Source organism: Agelaius phoeniceus, chromosome 2, assembly GCF_051311805.1.
Source record: "Agelaius phoeniceus isolate bAgePho1 chromosome 2, bAgePho1.hap1, whole genome shotgun sequence".
NCBI lineage: Eukaryota > Metazoa > Chordata > Aves > Passeriformes > Icteridae > Agelaius > Agelaius phoeniceus.
In genome coordinates this window covers 9,108,575-9,127,453 of record NC_135266.1, presented here as the reverse complement: position 1 = coordinate 9,127,453, position 18,879 = coordinate 9,108,575, and the positions used below count along the sequence as shown (strand labels likewise).

The 18,879-nt window shown below is 39.9% G+C and overlaps 1 protein-coding gene across 6 annotated transcripts in view; it reads left to right on the top strand.

Annotated features, from left to right (window-relative positions):
* Positions 1 to 18,879, top strand: part of SYTL5 (synaptotagmin like 5) — an 88,254-nt gene that overhangs the window by 50,640 nt on the left and 18,735 nt on the right. For all 6 annotated transcript variants that reach the window (XM_077171808.1, XM_077171815.1, XM_077171803.1 and 3 more), the window contains exons 4-9: positions 5,517 to 5,629; positions 6,888 to 7,017; positions 8,860 to 8,985; positions 11,829 to 11,958; positions 13,711 to 13,840; positions 15,619 to 15,725. In XM_077171808.1, coding sequence (XP_077027923.1) covers positions 5,517 to 5,629; positions 6,888 to 7,017; positions 8,860 to 8,985; positions 11,829 to 11,958; positions 13,711 to 13,840; positions 15,619 to 15,725 — 736 coding nt within the window. The remainder of the gene's footprint in view (positions 1 to 5,516; positions 5,630 to 6,887; positions 7,018 to 8,859; positions 8,986 to 11,828; positions 11,959 to 13,710; positions 13,841 to 15,618; positions 15,726 to 18,879) is intronic.

Sequence of the window (18,879 nt, the reverse complement as noted above, 5' to 3'; positions counted from 1 at the left end):
GGATGCTATTACCAGGGAAAATAGAAAGTCTCAAGACAAAGCATTTACAGGTCAAGAAGGATTAGAGCTAAGTCTTCAGCCAAACTCAGTTCTCCAGCTAAGGTCAGAGAACAAGTCACAGTCCTTATCCATGTGATTTTGTTTGATAGTTGTGCTGTTGCACTATTTAATGAGGTAAATCAAGCCTGTATGTAGTGATGCACCTGAAAGAGGAAGGTTTCTGCTCCATTCCCTCCATAAAAGGAGCTGAGGTCATCAGGAGCTTTCAAACATGGGTGTTAAAAGAGAAACTTTCCATTAAAGTATCTTTTTCCCCCTACATTTTCTTAAATTATGATCACTTTGCGTTTTAAATTTGGCAGACAAAATGATCAACAAATTGAGGGAAATAAAGTTCTTCCAGCTGTCTTCTGAAAGGCTTTTTTCACACCTTGATGCTGTCTGTGCTTCCCATTGCAAGGGTGTCTAGGTATCTGAGAGCACTGAATTTATATGTCAAATGTCTAGTTAGCCCAAGTTATTACAGCAGAACAAAGCAGTAATGGAAAATTTATCTTAATCTCTGAAATAATTATGCTGTCTTAACATGTCATGAAAATTCATCAGAATCTCTTAGTAACATTTATTCCCATTAGGAGCCTAAAAATAGAGGCATTTCCAATGTTTTACTGTGCAAATGCTTTTCAAATTTCTTATAATTTTATTTTAGTAACTTCTAGGCAAGTTTGCCTTCTTTTCACAGGGTCAAAAAATTCTGTCTAATGGCCTCACAGCATAATAAAACTTACAGTGGAATTAATTTATGTTGCAGAAAATACTGTGTGGAATTTAATACAAAGATGAGGGTATGTGAGGGTATGTGATAAAAGCTTTGGTATGTTCAAACACAGGCTGAATTTTATCCAGCCTTTGGTTTTGCCTTTTTCATCACATTTTCTTCCTGAGGAGGAAGTAAAATAACTTGAGAAACAGGGATGGAAGGAAGGTAGGCTGAATCTTTTGCATCTGCTGTGGATGTGAGTTAGACAAGATGATTAAAATGGAGAGGAAACTGTTTTACCAATGTGGGGCTTTGCCCTAAAGAAATAATTGAAAGTAACAATTGGGACTTTCCATCTGAAATGGATTTTTTTATTATTATCTGGGACATTTAACCATGAAGTGCCTCACAGAAATGAGAGTGGAAAATCTGAGTTTTTGAGGGGCAGGCCATAGGTTATGTTTTGTTTCTAAACTGAGCAGAATGTCATTAATTTGTTTAGTGGGAGATCACAGAGGGGGAAGAAGCAGGGAGCTGTAACCTGCTCCCTCTCCCATGATGGGAGTAGGTGGATCAGTAATTAACATAGAAGGACTTTAGCAGATACCTGAAGGATTTATTTGGTACTCAGCTGAACTGCCTGAATGTTAATCTTCCTAGCTGTTCTGGGTGCAGGAAAGAGCAATGATGCAAAAATTGCTGTTATTACAATTTATAACACTGTTTTCCTTTTTTCTAAAGCTACTGACTTCAGCATCTGTTGAACCCCTTGGAAGGCCAGTCTAAATCCTGTTTTGGCAGAAATTACACATGCTGTTTACATCATGAGCTACATCTAACTGAGAAAGTAAAGAAATGCATTCACATACCATGATCTGCAGTCTGCATGGACCTTGGGCCCATTTTGCAAACAGCAAAGCCAAACCTGCAAGCACTGATTCAATTGCTATTCAGTAAAGCCCTCATTTCTTTTCACCTGAAACAGTTCTTTAGACAGAAAGGGTTCATTTTAATCCTGTATCTGAAATAGTGCATCTTGCTTCTATCTCAGTAGGAGAGAGACTCCCCTTGTCATAATTGCATGAAAATAACATTATTATAAGACTGTTTAGCTCTTGCTCTTCAATTTTTTGATTCAGAATGTCAAATGCAATTATTACATTCAAACTTCAAGTCAAAGACTTGGGAAATCATTTGATCTGAAATAATTTCTGTTTATGTGTAGAGCAAAAATTCTTTTAATAGGTACTCCTGACATGTATGAGTGATAAAGATAACATGAACACTAGTCTTTGTGTGAATTGTTCAGCATACATGGAAAATACATCCAATACTAGTGCACTAGAAATTCAGATCTGCAAAGCTTGGGGATTTTCCCTTTATTTGATTAGAAAGTGATGTTTTTGTAGGAATGATCTGTTGAGTAAGGACATTTTTGCAAAAAAGGGTCTGTCAGCTGAATTTAGGATCTGAAGACAGACAGCAACACTGATGGAAATAAGGATGAAGGTCTGAAGTGAGGGCTGAGGCTTCTTGTTTCATGCAGCACTCACAATGGCTGGATGTCAGTGCTTGCTGCTTTTCCCCTTTCACTGAGGACAAGCAGGGCTGGCCAGAGGGGTGAAGCCCCTGACTAAAGGAAGGCAAATCTCTCTCTCTTTGCCATGTTTTGAGACTCAGCTGAGGCAGTTGTCTGTGTTTTGCCTCAGACCTCATTCTTCTGGTGAAACCAGAGCAGAATGGGTGTGAGCCTCTTCAGACCATCCCTGGCAAGGAGCTGGCACCTCATTGGAAAGGTGGATTTTAATTACATCAGTCTAATGAAGCAGGTGGGCAATTCAGTTTGGGGTCATTACCTGAATGGGCACATGGTTCAGCTCTGCCACTGTAGTGACTGTCACACTCCTTTGCCTGCTCAGCCCTGAAAAAGTTATTTGTACCCTCCTCTTTCCTTGGGGCCCAATTTGTGTTTGCCAGCAATGTCCTGGAACTTCCTTGGCTAAACAAGAGGGCACAAGCTGTGTAATTTGGGGCTGTTTGACAGTGGCAGGTTGCAGATAGCAGAGATTATTAAGAGAAGTAGATTGCTTAGCTATCCCTTGCCACAAGAAAAAGGGATCAGCTGTTGTTGCCCAAACAAACTGATCTGTCATCTGTCCCTTCCCTGCAAAGCTCATGTTTTGAGGAAGATGAGTGTTGGGTCAGTAGTTACACAGGGATGGAAAGAGGAAGGGGAAGTCCTTCTGTGCAGTTCTCCTTCCTCACTGCCAGCCTGGTGCAGCCTTTCCCATCTTGGAGGCTGCTTTCCTACCAGAGAGAGAGGCAGCAGAGGTTGTTTGGATGGTGTGGGATGGAGTGGGGACACAGAGGAGGAGTCTGATGGTGAGCTCTGAGATCCCAGGCCACAGTGGAATGGAGGAGAGGAGGGCCCTCTCCCAGGGATGGATGCTGAGGGAGAACCTGCCTCCTTCCCTGCACAGCCCAAAGTCCTCCATCCACTTCCATCCTGGTCTCCTTCCACAGCTGCCCCAACCATCCTTTCCTTGTCTGCAGCTCCTTCAGTCTCTCCAGCCCCCAGGACTCTCCCTGAGCTCTTGGTCCTGCTATTGCAGGCTCAAATTTCCACATCAGATCACAAAACTGCTGCACAGTAAAACAAGCACACTCTGGTCCCAGCCACCCTTCCAGCCAGGCTGAAAGCCCCTGGGCACCTGTGATGCAGGAGGCACCTGAGGTTTCCTCTCCCTCATCAGTGTTCACATCTGGCCAGAAAATGGAGGGGATGGCTCTCCAGGGGCTCTGTGGCAAAGAGCTGCCCCTCCATGAACCACAGCAACCCAGGTGGGTGTCACTGCCAGGGCTGTGTGAGGAATTGCAGGGTTTGGCTGTAAAACCTGGAGCTTTGGATGCAGCAGCCTCCAATTCTGCTGGAGCCCTGGGGGAAGGTCACAGCTCCTTCGGGGTGTCAGGGCTTGGAGAAGGGTGAAGATGCTTCTCTGGATAAGGATGTGGGCAGTGTTCTGTCTGACCTTGACCAAGTTGAGTATTTCTGGTAAGATATCAGGGATGGGTGAAATCTCCATCCAAGGGGAAAGCAGCACTTGTGGAGTTTTATGGTCAAACTTGGGAGTAACTGAGGAAAAAACTGAATTTATTGTATAGATGATACTGCAATGTGATATGTCATTCACATTGCAATGGAATTTGATGGTGTAGTGAAAGGTCTGGAAGGTTTATGGTTTGATACAAAACATTAAACATGCCATAAGTCTTGCAATAAAATAACTGCACAGAGAAGTAAGTGCTGTTAGAGAATTGTGAAAATACACATTCTGAGAAAAAACATTTTTTTACACCAGCAGGCCAGGCATAGTTTCTAATGAAGTGAATCCTTTTCAGTGTTTGGAACCAACAGAAGTAATTTAAAAATTCCCAGCTGAAGCATAAAGATTTTATTTAATACCTTTCACAATGACTGAGTGATCGTGATGATGAATTATGGAGGGTTTTTCACCAGGAGTCTGCAACAACAAGATAAGGCAATAATCTATTTCTATGCTTCTGGACATGTATTTGGGATTTTGATTTTTCTAATTTTTTTTTTTTTTTTAGTGAGTCATGAAAGATGCATGATTCATTAACAGGTTAGGGCAAACTGATAATATTTGTCTTTTCAGCAGTGTCAGGATGTTATTCTGTAATTTTTAGTATTTTCTCAAGTAAGACTGCATTCAGGCATGACTCAGAAATAACTTAATAGTGAAGATATTGATCAGTGCTCTAAATCCATCTGTAGTAATTTTCATGCCCAAGGGACTGGATGATTTCTTTTCCAGTAGAGGTTTGAAAGTTTTCTTATTGAACAGGAAGCAGGAACTGATTTAGTCTGGAGCTAAATCAGTTTTTAATGTTTGGGGGTTATTAGTTTGTTTATTTGTTTTTTATTAGAGTATTCATGATTAGTAGCTTTTAACCATCAATTGTGTGTAGTGAGGCAGTGGAAATGGTGATGCTGTGCCATAATGAAACTAATTCAGGAAAAGGCAAACAACCAGCATGAAAACTTACCCAGCAAAAAACCCAGCAATGCCAGTACAGGTTTTCTTAATTGCTAGCATAGGTAAAAGAATTTGAAAACAGAAAGAGGAGCATTATCCAGAACAGCAGCAAAGACAAACTTTCATTGCTCTGAGCTACTGGCACACAACTAATTCATAGCAGCATTGCCATGTGAAGAAACTGCAGATAGGGTCAGCATATAAAACTAGAAATGAAAAATAGATATGGACTTGCAGCAACCTCTCTATAACCACGTAGGGTCCATGAACTGCTGACTCATCTGGCTGGAGCTTTGGTGGGGGAGTTTCTCCCTCAATCCAGTGTTGCTGTTTCCATGTCTCTTGTCATTTTGGAGATATTGGAAACTGTGACATTGAGTTGTTCACAAAAGACTAGGATGACAGAATGGTCTGTGTATTTACAGAGATCTTGTAAACGTGGTTGGAACACTTTTTTGCCAAGTAAACTTCCATCTACTAAAAATTCCTTTCCATTCACAAAGTAAGGTGATATTTTTCTGCTAAGAGTCCTATTATTCCAAGCTCTACAATCAATCTCTTTACACTTTATTTTAAACTGTGCAAATGTTGTCCAGAATTTGTGAATGTGGCAGCTGATTGATGAACTGCAGTAGCTTTGGTTGGCCAAGTTTGTTAATGTGTTTGTGTCTCTGGCTTTTCTCATTTTCCTCTTACAGAGAGCTACGGATAGTGACAGGGGAATGGTTTTTTGAAGAGAGAGCAAAGCGCTTCAAACAATCAAATCTTGGAACTGATGTTGTCAGACAGTCAATCCTTCACAAATTCCCAGGTAGGCACCTCGAGAGGGAGATTTACTTGTGCTTTACACGGTCAAAAACTTGTTTCTTGAGTGTTTGACTTGTATTTTATTCCTGACTGAAGTATAATCAGTATTTTAATCTTGATTTTTTATTTGTGCCTATAGAGTGATTTATGAATTACTAACATTCAGGAAAGGTAAGGCCTATATAAAGAAAGAAGTATCTCTGTGGAGATAGGGAGCTGCTGAAAAACTCACTGTCCAAAAAGGTGGAAACTCACTGTCCAAAAAGTCACTGTCCAAACTGAGAAAGTTTGTTCTCAGTTCCTGCTAGGAAGTCTGGCTGTATGGAGAGATCTCAGCCTGGTCATTTTTTTGCCTTTGGCTCTCTTATTTGTGACAGTGGTGCGTAAAAATCACTCAAATTTTCTTTTTCAACTCTGAAGAAGGAAGGTGAATTTGAGCTCCTGTGTTGTCTGTTGGATCATGGGCTATATCCAGGCTGCCTGGTATTCAGATTTTCCTTTTGCCCAGGTATCTCAAACAAGCTGCACCTGCACTTTTAGGTACAGTAAATTGTCTGTCTGTCTGTCTTGGCCAAGCCCAGACCGGGGTGTGTGAGCTGCTCTGGTACCTTGCAGGGTACCACAGGACCACTGGTGTAAGAAATTGGAGTTTTTCCTGAATGCTGATGGTTTGTACTCACTTAACTCCTTCACTCTGAACACAGAAGCTGTTGGGTAATCTGTTTCAGATGCAGAATTTATGCCCAGTTTTATCCCCTAGGTTATAAGGGGAGGGACTGGTTTACTGCCACTGGAAAAAATTCATGGTGCAAACTTGCTCCTTGCAAAATATAGACCTTTTTCCCTTCAGAAACTGTAAAGCTGGCAAGTGTGTAAGTTCTTGATATTATGTCACTAGTGAGATTGGGTATTTCATTATTTAATACTTGATAGATATATTGAAAAATCTATTTAAGCCATTTTCCCATACCTTGCTCCTAGATGAACAAACATTTTAATTATGAAAACATTCTTTCATTCAACACAGAAGATACTGTACATTTCAAAATTAAATTTTAGGTCCTTTGGTTATTAAATATTGTCACTGATAAATCTGGAAATGTAGTTCAAGAGTGGATAATGAGGAACATCTCAAGCCAAAGTTTTTTTTTATTACAAAGATCCCCCAAGGCTTTTTCATTATCTGTTTTTGTCAGTTGTTTGACGTGCTGTGTAATTTGTGCAGAAGTTCACCTTTTATTTTCCTTCTCCCTCCACTGCAGACACAGTTTCCAATACAGATGATGAAAGGACATTCAAAAATCAACCCCAAGAGAAAGAAGAAAAGCCAGATGTACCAGTCTGCTCCACAAATGGGCACAAATCTGTCTTTAGCAGACCTAGAAAGATTGGGTAAATCCTTTTGTTTTGTTGTTGTTCTTGGTTTTTGTTTTGGTTTCTGCGTTTTGGGTTTTTATTGAAAACTGATAAATCTAAAACCAGCTGTAAATGGTTGGATAGATTTTCTTTTGAGTTTTTCTAATCTTTCACATCAGCCTCAAACTCCCCAGGATTAGAAACTGCCTTCATTTAAAGGCATACTTACTGTAATTAAATTGCTGTTTCCTGGGAAATGCATCAACAATTATCCTTCAGCTATAAATGTAGCAGAAAAAAAGTCAATTTTACTTTTGGATTTTTCTTGTTTCTACTCAGAGGTAACAGAGAGTCCTTAAAGGCAGGCTTGCCAGAGAAGCAAATGCAAAAACTGCTATTTGCAGGACCTGTTTTTTATGTATACTGGCCAGTTTGGCTCCCAGGCTTTCCTTGGAGCTTCCAGCTGAGCAAGTACAGCCTAAGAGTGTTGTGTGTTACAGTGAATAAACAGAGCTGCTGCTGCTCATCCTGCAGGGTTTCACCCCAGTTTGGCTGTGCCCTTTGAGGGGCATTCACTCTCAGGGGACACAGGCAGCTGCATTGGCTGTGTGGTTGCACAGGTGGTGTCTGGATCCAGCTGGAGGCTATTGGGTGAGTGGGAAGAAAACCTGAATGGAAATTCATATTATGGCTGGAGCCTCAATGGTATTTGGAAAACTTTGTTTCTGTTGAAAGGAAGAACACATTTTTATCAGGGATCCTAAAGATAGGGCAGGTGGATGCTTTCCACAGGTTTTTTGCTTCTAAGGAGAGATGAGTATGGAATAACCTGCTCCAGAGACTCCAGAAATTAACACCAGTGATTTATCTCTCTTTAATATAGCGAAAAAGAGCATCAGAATGCCTCTGGCCTCTTAAACTACAGTGAAAAAAAGAACCAGCCTAAGGAATCCTCTATAATATACCTAGATTTTGCTCTGAGTCATGCTAAGTGCTAGCTATAGTAAGATGGCATTAAAGTTTACTTTTCTAATTCTCCTTTCATTTAAATCCTTTAAGCAAACTAATTAGTCATAGTCCCTTACAAGAAACAATTGTTTTTATAATTGTTATTTATTTTAGTGCTGCTGTTTCTTTTTGTGGAGAGAAATGTTTTCGGTTGTGGCATTCCCCACAACAGAAACTTAATCCTACAAAAATTTGGCTTGCTTTTCCTAGTGTATTTGGTGGCCTCTTTTAGAAATATTTCACTATTGTTCCTCTTCCTTGCTTGCTTCTTCCTCCCTCAGGTTCCACACTAGTGTATCTCATGAGTGGATTTGTTTTAGCAAGGCTCTTTTGGGGCCAGCTGCTACTGACAGTGTGATGGGATAACTTATCAGTCTATCGTGGTTTGTAAGGTCATGAGGAATACTATTACTTTGCAAAATTTAATTTCATTCATTTCTGTCCTATTAGGCCATGTTTTGCAGGATAAGGGGGTGATTTATGTTTTTTAGGAATGGCATGTTTAGGGCATCTGATGCATATAATTCTAGAAATATCTAATGAGAAAATACATATAGCATAATTTTCTAGACACACTTAGTCAAAAATACTTTGCTAACTATAAATGACCCCGCCCCCAAAAAAAAAAAAAGATTAATTTTCACAAGAGGCAGTTCTGGTTCTAAGCTTGAATAGAAGGAATGTTTCAGTGTTTTGATGTCTTAAAATGCAGTTTGTAGTAAATACAATATTTTTCCCCCAGCAACCAGTTTCATAGCCAGACTTGGTGCTCTGTTGACCTTTATATCCAGAGCTGTCCATAGGTTAGATTAAATTACCGGACTGTGCGCATCCCAACTTTGAAAATCTTTTATTCCCTGTTTTCAACAGGAGGGTTATCAGGGCAGTGACCAAAGGAGAAATCACCTATGGGAAGGATGAAGGTGAAAGGAGCACAGGCTCAGAGGCTGAAAGCCCAGGTCTGCGTGGAGGCAAATCGGCTGCGGGCCCTGAGAGGTGAGCAGAGCCGAGACAGCCCCTGCTGGGACCGGCCTGGGGCGGGGGCAGTGCCCTGGGCTGCTCTGTCTTCTTGGGTGCTGTCTGAGAAACACAGTTTATGTTCATAAAGCAAACAAAAAGCACCAAACAACACCCAACAAACCAAAACATTATCTCCACTCATCGTATCTTACTCTCCTTGTGTTCAGCTGGTGACCGATGTCAGCATGTTGGTTTTGTTTTCTGGATTTTAGTGGATGAGTTGTGTTCATGTTACAGAACTGAGGCTCCTTGGTTTTCTTTACTAATGAAATGTTAATTGATTGTAATTTATGTTTTCTTCTTCAAAGGCTGTTTGCTCTTCTCTGTCCATGACTATTGTCCCAGATATTTTATCATTCTTCTGGGCTTAAGAGATCTCTGCTAGTGCCTCTGATGGCATTATAAAATTCCAAGAGCAACATTTCTGGCATGTCCTACCTTCAAAATAAAGCCAAAAACCAGCTCACTATTTCCTTGTTCAGTTAGACAGCCATACTGGATGTAGACCCACATTTTTTGTTCAGGTGCACAAACCTAGCAATTGTACAATTTGGATTAACAAAACAATAACAATTTCTGCAAGTTCTAATAGCAGTTTCCTGTCTCTAAACTTGTGTTTCCAAAGAGATATGCAGAAACAAAGGATAACAGGTAAAAGGAACATCATGGAGTTTAGTATGCACGTAGATAAACTTTCTTGTACAAGGAAGAACCTGTTTCTCTGTTACCTAAAATTCAAATCCCAATTTCTAGATGTTCTGCAATATGTCTAAAGCTGATGGTGACAATCTTCTTGACAGTTGATAATTTGATTTGTTTTTTCCACTGGATGCTGCAGTACCTACCAGCCAATCCAGCTTTTAGCTAGTTTTCATTAATCATTCCAGGTCACTATTTTTTTCACTAAGCTTATTAGGCCTTCTATAGAGCAGACTCATGCCTGACTTCTATGAGACCACAAGTAAAATTTTTGCTCATTTTCTGCATTTTCATTGAATAGAATAGAGATGAGTGAATGATCTAGGAAACAAAACCTCAGGAATCTGGTGTCTGTGCTGATTAATACTGAAGTTTTGCAATATTAGTAGCTTCCTCTGAGAGTTTACCAGGATAAGGACAAAGGGATGCTTATGAGAGGTCTGTGCAGCTCTTTTTGTGTGCCAGACTACAAGAAAGTTATCATGCAGTTAACTATAAATGAAGCAAAATAATTTTGTTGGGGTGGTGGAATTCAGCACCTGATAAACTCTCTGTACAGATTTAGGAGTGAAGTAGTCTACAAAGACAGCTTTTATGTTTGATTGCCTTGCTTCACTTTCACATAAATAATCATTTTCTAGCTGTTTCTCAGAGCCAGAGTGCAAGACTTGTTAAATTAAGGGGTACTGAGTCATTATCACAACTTCTTCTCTACTTGCCATCTCATTCTCACTTAGTGAAATTGGTGTCCTGTGCCAAAGCCCAGAGCAACTTCATCAAAATTGGTAGTATTTCACCTACCAGCAGGGAAACCAAGAGAGAATTTTCTTTTTTAATGTTTCTGTTTAAGAGAAGATGTATTGAGCTGGGAACAGGAAAACCCAGGCCATGAATTCACCTCTTCTCCTGGTTTATTTTTTCTCCAGCAAAAATGTTTACTGCTGAATGCTGTAAATATTTTTGCTGCTGAATGAACTAGGAGGCTGCATCAGGTCAGGATACTCATAGGAGAAATAGTATGGGAATTTAAGGCTCATTCACACAGGCACTCCACCCCACTGCACTCAGGTCTTCTCTACCATGAGAAGAAGCCTGGCACAGTCACCACACTGTTTTTCTATTGTCTACTTAACATGTATAAAATGTGTCAAATCTCTCTCTAATAGCAGACTGATATAAGAACTAAGGACACATTTTAAAATAATTTTTGCTGTTTAAAAAGGTTTAAAAAGTGCAACAGATTACCCTTTCTTACCCTCAGTGTTCACATGGGTTTACCAGTATTTTCTAACAGAAAATGTTCCATGCAAAAATTTTCACCTGTTGTGATGTTAGACAGAAACTGGAGTCTGGTGTGCTGGTCACAGATGATTTTTTGCCACTTTTACTAATGTGAAATCTCCAAGAAGACCTGTCCAACCTTCCTAAATTTCTACATTGGTTGAAAGAGTCAGCTGGTTTGGGTCTAGAGTCATAACTGAACACAAAAAAAAAAAACACATCACCAAAAAAACTACGTAGAAACATGACTGTGAATAAGTGGGTGTTTTCCTGGAGATAGATGGATAGATGGATGGATGGATGGATGGATGGATGGATAGATAGATAGATAGATAGATAGATAGATAGATAGATAGATAGATAGATAGACAGATAGAGACAGATACACAAGGATTTTAGAGTTTTAGAGTTTCTGGAGATAGTGCTGGCATTAAATTGGCTGTAGAAGTGCCCAGAGGTGCCATGTTACTGCAGTTTCCCTTTACACCAGTGGAACAGCCTGGTAGGAATGGCTGCAGGAGTCATCTCTCCTCCTGCTGGATGTGATGCAGCATGGATTGAACAGGGACAAAAACAGCTCCTGCAGCCTGGACAAGAGCTGCCCATTTGAAGCATCTGCAGTTCTGCTAGAAGCACTGACAATACTTGTATGACTTTTGGTGTAAAGCAATTATAATTCATCTTTGCCTGTGCTTTTTCTTTCCAGGTGATGCCCCAGCCCATCAGGGCTGTGTTACTCTCACAAAGTTAGCACAGCACTTTCCTTGCCGTGGTTTGCTAAATGAGCTGCCTGGCTTTGCTCAGAGCAATAACCCTTCCCTCCTCTGTCTCCCCTGCAGAGGCAGCACGCTCTCCCTGGGCAGCAGCAGTGCAGGGGCTGCTGCAGGACATGCAAGGGGCAGAGGCAGCACTGCCAAGGCTTCCCTGGCACGCTCTCCCAAGCGCAGCATGACCGCGGATTGCAGTGGGGTAAGGGCGGCGCTGGGCTCGGGGCACCAAACGGGGACACTGGGCTGGGTCTGCCCTGGGAGCCTGATTTGCAGCACAGCAAGGGTGTGTGCTATTCACATGCTCCTTGAACAGAGAGATACATCATTCCCCCTGCCAGGATGCTCCTGGGGAAAGCAGTGAGAAAGCTCAGAGAGAGAAGAGAAAACAATTCTTATCATTATTTGCTGTGCCTGTTGTTTGGCACATGTGGAATGTGTTATGGAGATTGTTTACCAAAAGGGATTTGTTAATTGGACTCTGCTGGTGGTTGTTTGGACTGATTGACCAATTAGGTCAAAGCTGTGTCATGACTGTCTGAAAGGGTCACGGGTTTTTCTTTAATACATTAGTATAGTTTTAGTATAGTATAGCATGTAGAATAATGTAGTGTGGCTTAATAAAGCAATTGTTCACCCTTCTGAAATCATGGAGTCATTGCACCTTATTCCTCTGGCTCAGGATCGACCCTGCATCCATAAGAATGACCCTGATAGGGAAAGTCTGATTTCTGCCTCAGTTTTGCTGTGGAGATCCCTGCCAGAGCAGAGCTCCTCGTGCTCTTATCAGTGATGCAGTTTTTGGTTTGGCAGGCGTTTCTCTTTTGCCTAAAAATTGCTGTGGATGTCCAACATTAGATAATGAGTTACAGATTCTGAACTGGGAGTCACAAGGGATGGGAATAAGCATTTTTGGCACTTTGGAGCCTTGAGTAAGTGCCGTAAAATAAGGATGTGACTTTCAAGCATGCACAATCTGGCATTCCCCTACTGACTGCTAAGGGGAATTTTGCAAGTCCAGCACTTGTAGAAAATCAGGCCAAACTGATTTTAGTTTTTTCCTGGATTTGGACACGGGGCTCTGCAAAAATTATTCCATAACACAAAATGTGTGATAAACACGTTAGCAGAGCAATTCCTCTCATATGCTCTTAGGCCTCTTGTGGGGTATTTACCATTAAAGTTTGGGAAAAAGGTAGAAGAGTGCTTAGAGCACTGTTGAACACATCAATTTTCTTTCTAACTTCCAGATACATGGTCTAATATGTTGTCTGATAAAAAAATAAGTTAATGTATATGAAGAACAGTTTTGAGAGCAGTAAACAAATGAATGTTTGTTTTATTTTATTTATTTTATTTTTATTTAATAGTTGTTTTATTTATATTCTTATTGGCACATAGACTGACTTGTTTTCAAGTACATTAGGTTTGTTTGAAAAATCCATTTAATTTAGATGGAGTTATGTTATTAGCTTTTCTTTTACAGGTAGGCAAGAGGTCATGATGATATCAAGGATATTGGCTTTATTTAAGGGGTTATACTGGCATAATTTAATTAGTTCAAGTGTATTTGGTTTTGCCCTGGCTAAAATCATTGTGCTAGTACAAAACCCATAGGTTTTGTCTTTTCTTTTCTTTCTTTTCTTTCTTTTCTGATTCATGAGCTGAGTGAGCTTCTAATAGATTTGAGCGTTTCTTGTCCCTGATATTTTACTCTGATTTTTCAGCTGCAAATTCAGAATGTAAGCAAGAATTGCATCTTTGTGCTAATTTTATGCATCATCAGTGCTAAGCAAAGCAGATTAGACTGAAATCTAAATATATTCAGTAATAGACTGGATGTTAAAGGAGCTTTGGGGTTCTGGAATCTAATAGAAATTTTGCTTTTTATAAACTAATAGTGAATAAACTTAGATTTTGTATTTATGGCTTGTGCATTTTTCCTCTTGGGCAGGACACAGGCTTGGAAAATGACATGATTATTCCAGCAAGTGAAAGTGTACCTGAAGATTTAGTAAAGAAGCACTGCAGGAAACCATCTGGAACACCTTCCATTGCAGTTTCTAGGATATCTTTGTCATCAGGCAAGTATTAAGTATTTTTCTTTTTTCTGGCAGCCTTTATTATCACAGGATTATGCCCATTCTTGTGACTCTGCTCCTTTCCTTCTTAAAACATGTTGAAAGACCAAATGTTAGTTTCATAAACTTGTTCATTCTGAAAACACTTCCCTTTTACTAATCAAGTTCATACCCCTTCACAAGTTTTACATTAAAAATAGGAATCCTTACCCCAGAAACATTGGTACAACATCATTGTTAGGTAAATCACATTCTTTTAGAGTTCTTACAAGATTTCATTCACAACTGCATGTTGTTCAGTCATTCTCTGTATGAAATACTACCTGTATATAATATTACTCTGCTGCTGTCATTACATTTCACACCCACTTTGCCCAGAAGCAAATTTGGGAAACAATGTGTGGTCAAAGAACCAGCCCCTCACAGACTTCCTGTCTGTTCATTTTTCTATGTGATGCTCTGAACGAGTCAATCCATCTGTAATTTCCCCCATTTCATTGGAGGCTGGTAGGTAGAAAGGGCTCACACAGGAAGGTGCTGTCACAGCCACTTTGCAGTAGTGGATGGAAATCCTCTTTTTCCTCTCTGAAATGGGAGGCAGGAGCATCCTGCACTCTTCTGCTTCCCCCAGGCACTCAGTCAGCTTCCTGCTGGGCTGATGGGGTGGGTTTGGGTTTGTAGGCTGCTCTCTGAAACACAGCAGGACTCACTCTGTTGTAGCTGGATTTAGCCCAAAGCAGAAACCCAGAGGTGCATCCCACAGAGCTAATCCAAGGAGGCAATGCTCTTTACCTCAGACATTTCAGCTTAAAAGTGTCAGAGTTTTCCTGAGAATATCGTTCAGTGCAACTCCAGGCAGAGATGTTACAGATGGCTCCTTATTTAGGAAGCAAAAATTCCCCTGTTCCTGCTACCTTACAAAATAGAAGCTTTCCTGGTACATAAGAACTGACCTCCTGTTACCAAAGCAGATGGATGCTGAGCAAAAGTACAGGAAACTTGGGAACAGGCCTCAGACTCTGCATTTGGCAAAACTCAAAGGACATTAAGCTCAGGACAGTGATTTTTCCTGCCACATAAGCTGTAGAGCTGGAAGGAGATGAACAGTTAAAAACCTTTCAGATTCCAACCTGCAGGATCTAAAAGTACTTTCTTCCCCCTCTTCTCTTTCTAAATACATTGAAACAGTCACACAAAAGACTTCTATGGGGAGGACTAAGAGGCCTTGGAGAGAGATTTTCTGTCTTATGCTATAGAGAGGACTGAGAGAAACTGCTGGAGCTCTTGAAACTATTTCCTCCTAATTTCTGCATCAGGAACACTGCTAATGACAGAAATACTTTCTACATCCCTTTGTATCCCCAGGTGCTTGGTTCTGATGCAGATGCTGGGGAGATTTTAGTGGTGGTGGTGGTAGATGTGGCAATCACTGTGAACACTTGGACAGTGAGTTTTGCAACATTCCAGGCTAGCAGGCCTACTAGAGAAAGTCAAAATCTTGATGATCCATGGTATCATCCACAGAAGACAATCAGAGTAGATAAATAAATAGTACAGGGTAAAATTATTGCTCAGAATGCTGAGCAGCATCAGAAAGCATATTTCTTTCTTAATTTTTCATAGTGATGTTCAATTGCCATAGATTTGACAGATAATTAAAATATTGTTTTAATTTTTTTCATTAAAAAAACATTGGGATTGGGACAATACTTGTATGAAAGATGAAATGGAATATTGCTGTACAAACTATAGCCAACATTTAAATTGTTTTTGTTTCCCAGACCGTAGCAGATCTGAGATAGATTTGAGTGAATCTTTCTGTGAAGGAAATGAGGATACCCTGAGCATAAGAAGCAAATCTGTACCTAGTGCCTTAGATCAGGAACTGGTGAGTTATAAATATGGAAATGTTCATCTGGTGGAAATTCTGTTTGTTGGACCAATGAAATCAGGACTGTGTGTGTATCTATGTAAAATGTGGGTAAGGCAGGACATTCTTCCAGGGATATTTAATGAGTTTTTTAATAGTGTCATCTTCTGAGTATGTTTGCTGTTGAGTGATTTCAATGAATAGTCATGGTTCCAATTTGTTGTTAATTTGCTGGGTGTTTGAGTTCACAGATGAAAGAAACCTAGCTTGAAAATAAATTCCAGGCACTAAATTGCACATGCTCCAAAATTCTGTTAATTCATATTTGCATAAGTTTTAATTTTGATGCTGAGAAAGTTCATAGTTTAAAGGCTTTAATCTCTGTCTGCTTTGGTTTCCCACTTATCTGTATTTTTAGCAGGAAGACCCAACTTTCTCTTCTGGTAATGTTGCTTGCCTCATCTTCCTGTTGATTCTTCAATACATCTCCATGCCATTTTTTATGTATTCTATGGACTGCTTTTCCTGAAGTGATTCACAACTTCCATCTCCTCTTATGCACATATCCAAGACAGGCAATCTGCAGATGTGCATCAATGCTATAAAAGAACATCCATTATTAATTATGCATGGAGGGGGGGGGAATTATTTAAATAATTCTTCATCTAATCACAGTTTATTCTAAAGTTCCCAAACATCTGTTGGTAGCTGATGCATTTTGCCTGTTGTCATAGTCCCACACTTCCATCTGCTCTTTCCAGAAGAGCACTGGCCATGGCAGATGTCTCCCCTTCCTGTGGTGTTGAAATTTGAGTCTTGGTGGAAAACCATGTGTTGGGATTTCCACCTTTTCTTGGATTAGTAGCAGCCAGAGAATGTACCTGCAGCATTGCTTTGGGTTAATCTTTGAGGAATTAACAAAAGACCTTCCTGTGTGTCAGGTGTTGGTGGAAGAAAAACTTCAGAAACAAGTGGTTTATTTTAAAATTGTAATAAAGAAAAAGGATGTGCTCTTTATTAGGAAGCTGGAAAATAATGCAGACGAAAGGTATAAAATAAAAAAAATGCAGATTTTATATTTCTTTATATCTGTTCTGTGCTCTAATTGACTGTTACAACTTAGATATTTCTCTGAGGCAGCTGCCAGAGATGACAAATCCAGAGAGATTTCTGTTCCCTGTTTAAATTTTCCCTTGTTAATCAGAGGGGTTTTTTGTATTTCTTTCTTGCTGACTCTGAATGAAATTTCAGATTGCATCTCTGCCACTCTGTAGCTTCTTTGCTAGCATAGGAGACCTCTCTTGTGGCATAACCTTGATTTAGCTGCTCTGGAGTCTGGTGCTAATTCCCCTTTAAAATTCATTCATAAAAGGAGTCACAGATCTCTGATTTTACCCATATCCTCACTTTCTCTGCCTTATGAAACGAATTGATTGCATTCATCAGCTTTTGTGTTACCACATTCACTTAAGGTAGTTTGTCTCACAGGAGTCCTTCAGAGTCTTCATGTTCATTATGGAAGCAGTGGTTTGAGATAAAAGCTGTATTTCTGCTGGAATTTAGTTTATTTGATGTAAGAGATAAGAAGAATGGTATCTGATGATGGTAACAACAGCTCCTGCAGCCAGAAAAACCTGGAGTTACACCTCCTTTTCTTCCAGCTGAGGTCCTTCAGTCTCTTGCTCCTGGGTGATGGGAGCTGACAGCAGCACTATGGGAGATGACACAAGTCAATAGCACATGCAGATTGCTGGAATTTATCAGCTGAAAGGATGGGAAAAGATTTTAGCTACTTTGCTCCCACCTTTGTCAGGGAAACCCATTACCCATACAGAGAAAACAGGTGGAAAATTGAATGAATATTTTGCTTCTCTATCTTAGTGTTGCTTTTGATAATGAAAAGGGACAAGCCCCAAAACCCACATGGTGTGGTACAGATTTATCAAGGAGCACAGGGAACCAGCTAAATCCAGTGCTGTGTTCAAATGTGAGCACATTTCTAGACAGGTGTGAGTTGAATTCCTGACCAAGGAGTTTTCATTGCATGCTCAGCTGCTTTTTTAGGAGTAATTGGATGATGTGCATTTATAGCCCCCACTGGAGACCATGAGATTAATGTCCCACTGGCTCCAACTTTAATAAGCTAATAACAGCAACCAATTACATAGTTGCAATTCTGTAACAACTCCTGAGAAATGAAATCGTTTTGGTGCAAAATAAATTAGGGAGTTAGTTAAATATTAAAGTAAATTGTTCTTTTTAAGTTTCAGATTTCTGCTTGCAGGCAGAAATTGGTATTCAGCACTTGTTAGGACTCCATGAAGCAATGTTAGAGTAGGAATGTCTAGACCTGAAACACCCCAATCTGAAAATGTTGCCTTACTTTCCCCCCGACCCTGTTTAATTATTTTGCAGTAAAAATATAGCATTTTTTATTTTCAAGTTCACTGGTATGCATACAACAGTGTAAAGGAAAGAGTTTTTCATGTATAGAATTTCTTCTTCTTGCTCCATAGGCAAGTAAGAAAATTATATTCTTGTTCCAAATTTAAAACTAGACTACATCACCTGACATCTAATTTCAATGAGGGGAGTAGAAATTATGGGTGGAGTAGTTTGTTGGGGTTTTTTTGGTTTTTTGTTTGTTTTATTTCAGGTTTCTGGGAGATTTTTCTTTTGAATGATTCAGCTGTCTGTCTCCCTGAAATAGTTTTCTCTGTTGTGCCCAGGTCTCCTAGGGTTTTTCCTTTCATTTAGTTTAAGGTATCTATCATTTCCTTATTTCCTTTTTTTTTTCCCCTCTGTGGGATACTAACAGTGCCTTCAACAGATTAGAAAGAAAAGAGAGCAGCAGAGCAAGCTCATGGTAGGAACATGAAACTGTTTTCTTCAGTATGAAAATTTTGGTGATAGCTTGTTCTGATTTCCCTCTGCTCAATATTAGATATCCAGTAACAATTGGAAAGCAGCAATAGAAAATCACTTTTAGGTGCTTTCATATCAGTTCAGTCACTGGAGCAAAGGAGAAGAGATGTAACAGCGAGGTTCATGTAAAATATGGCAAATGTGCTGCAAGTTTTTTTATGTAAACTGTGAATTCAATTCTCCAGCAGCATTTCTGCCTGCTCTGTTTTTGCTGATTAGCACAGAAGTCTTTGAGACTCCTGAATTT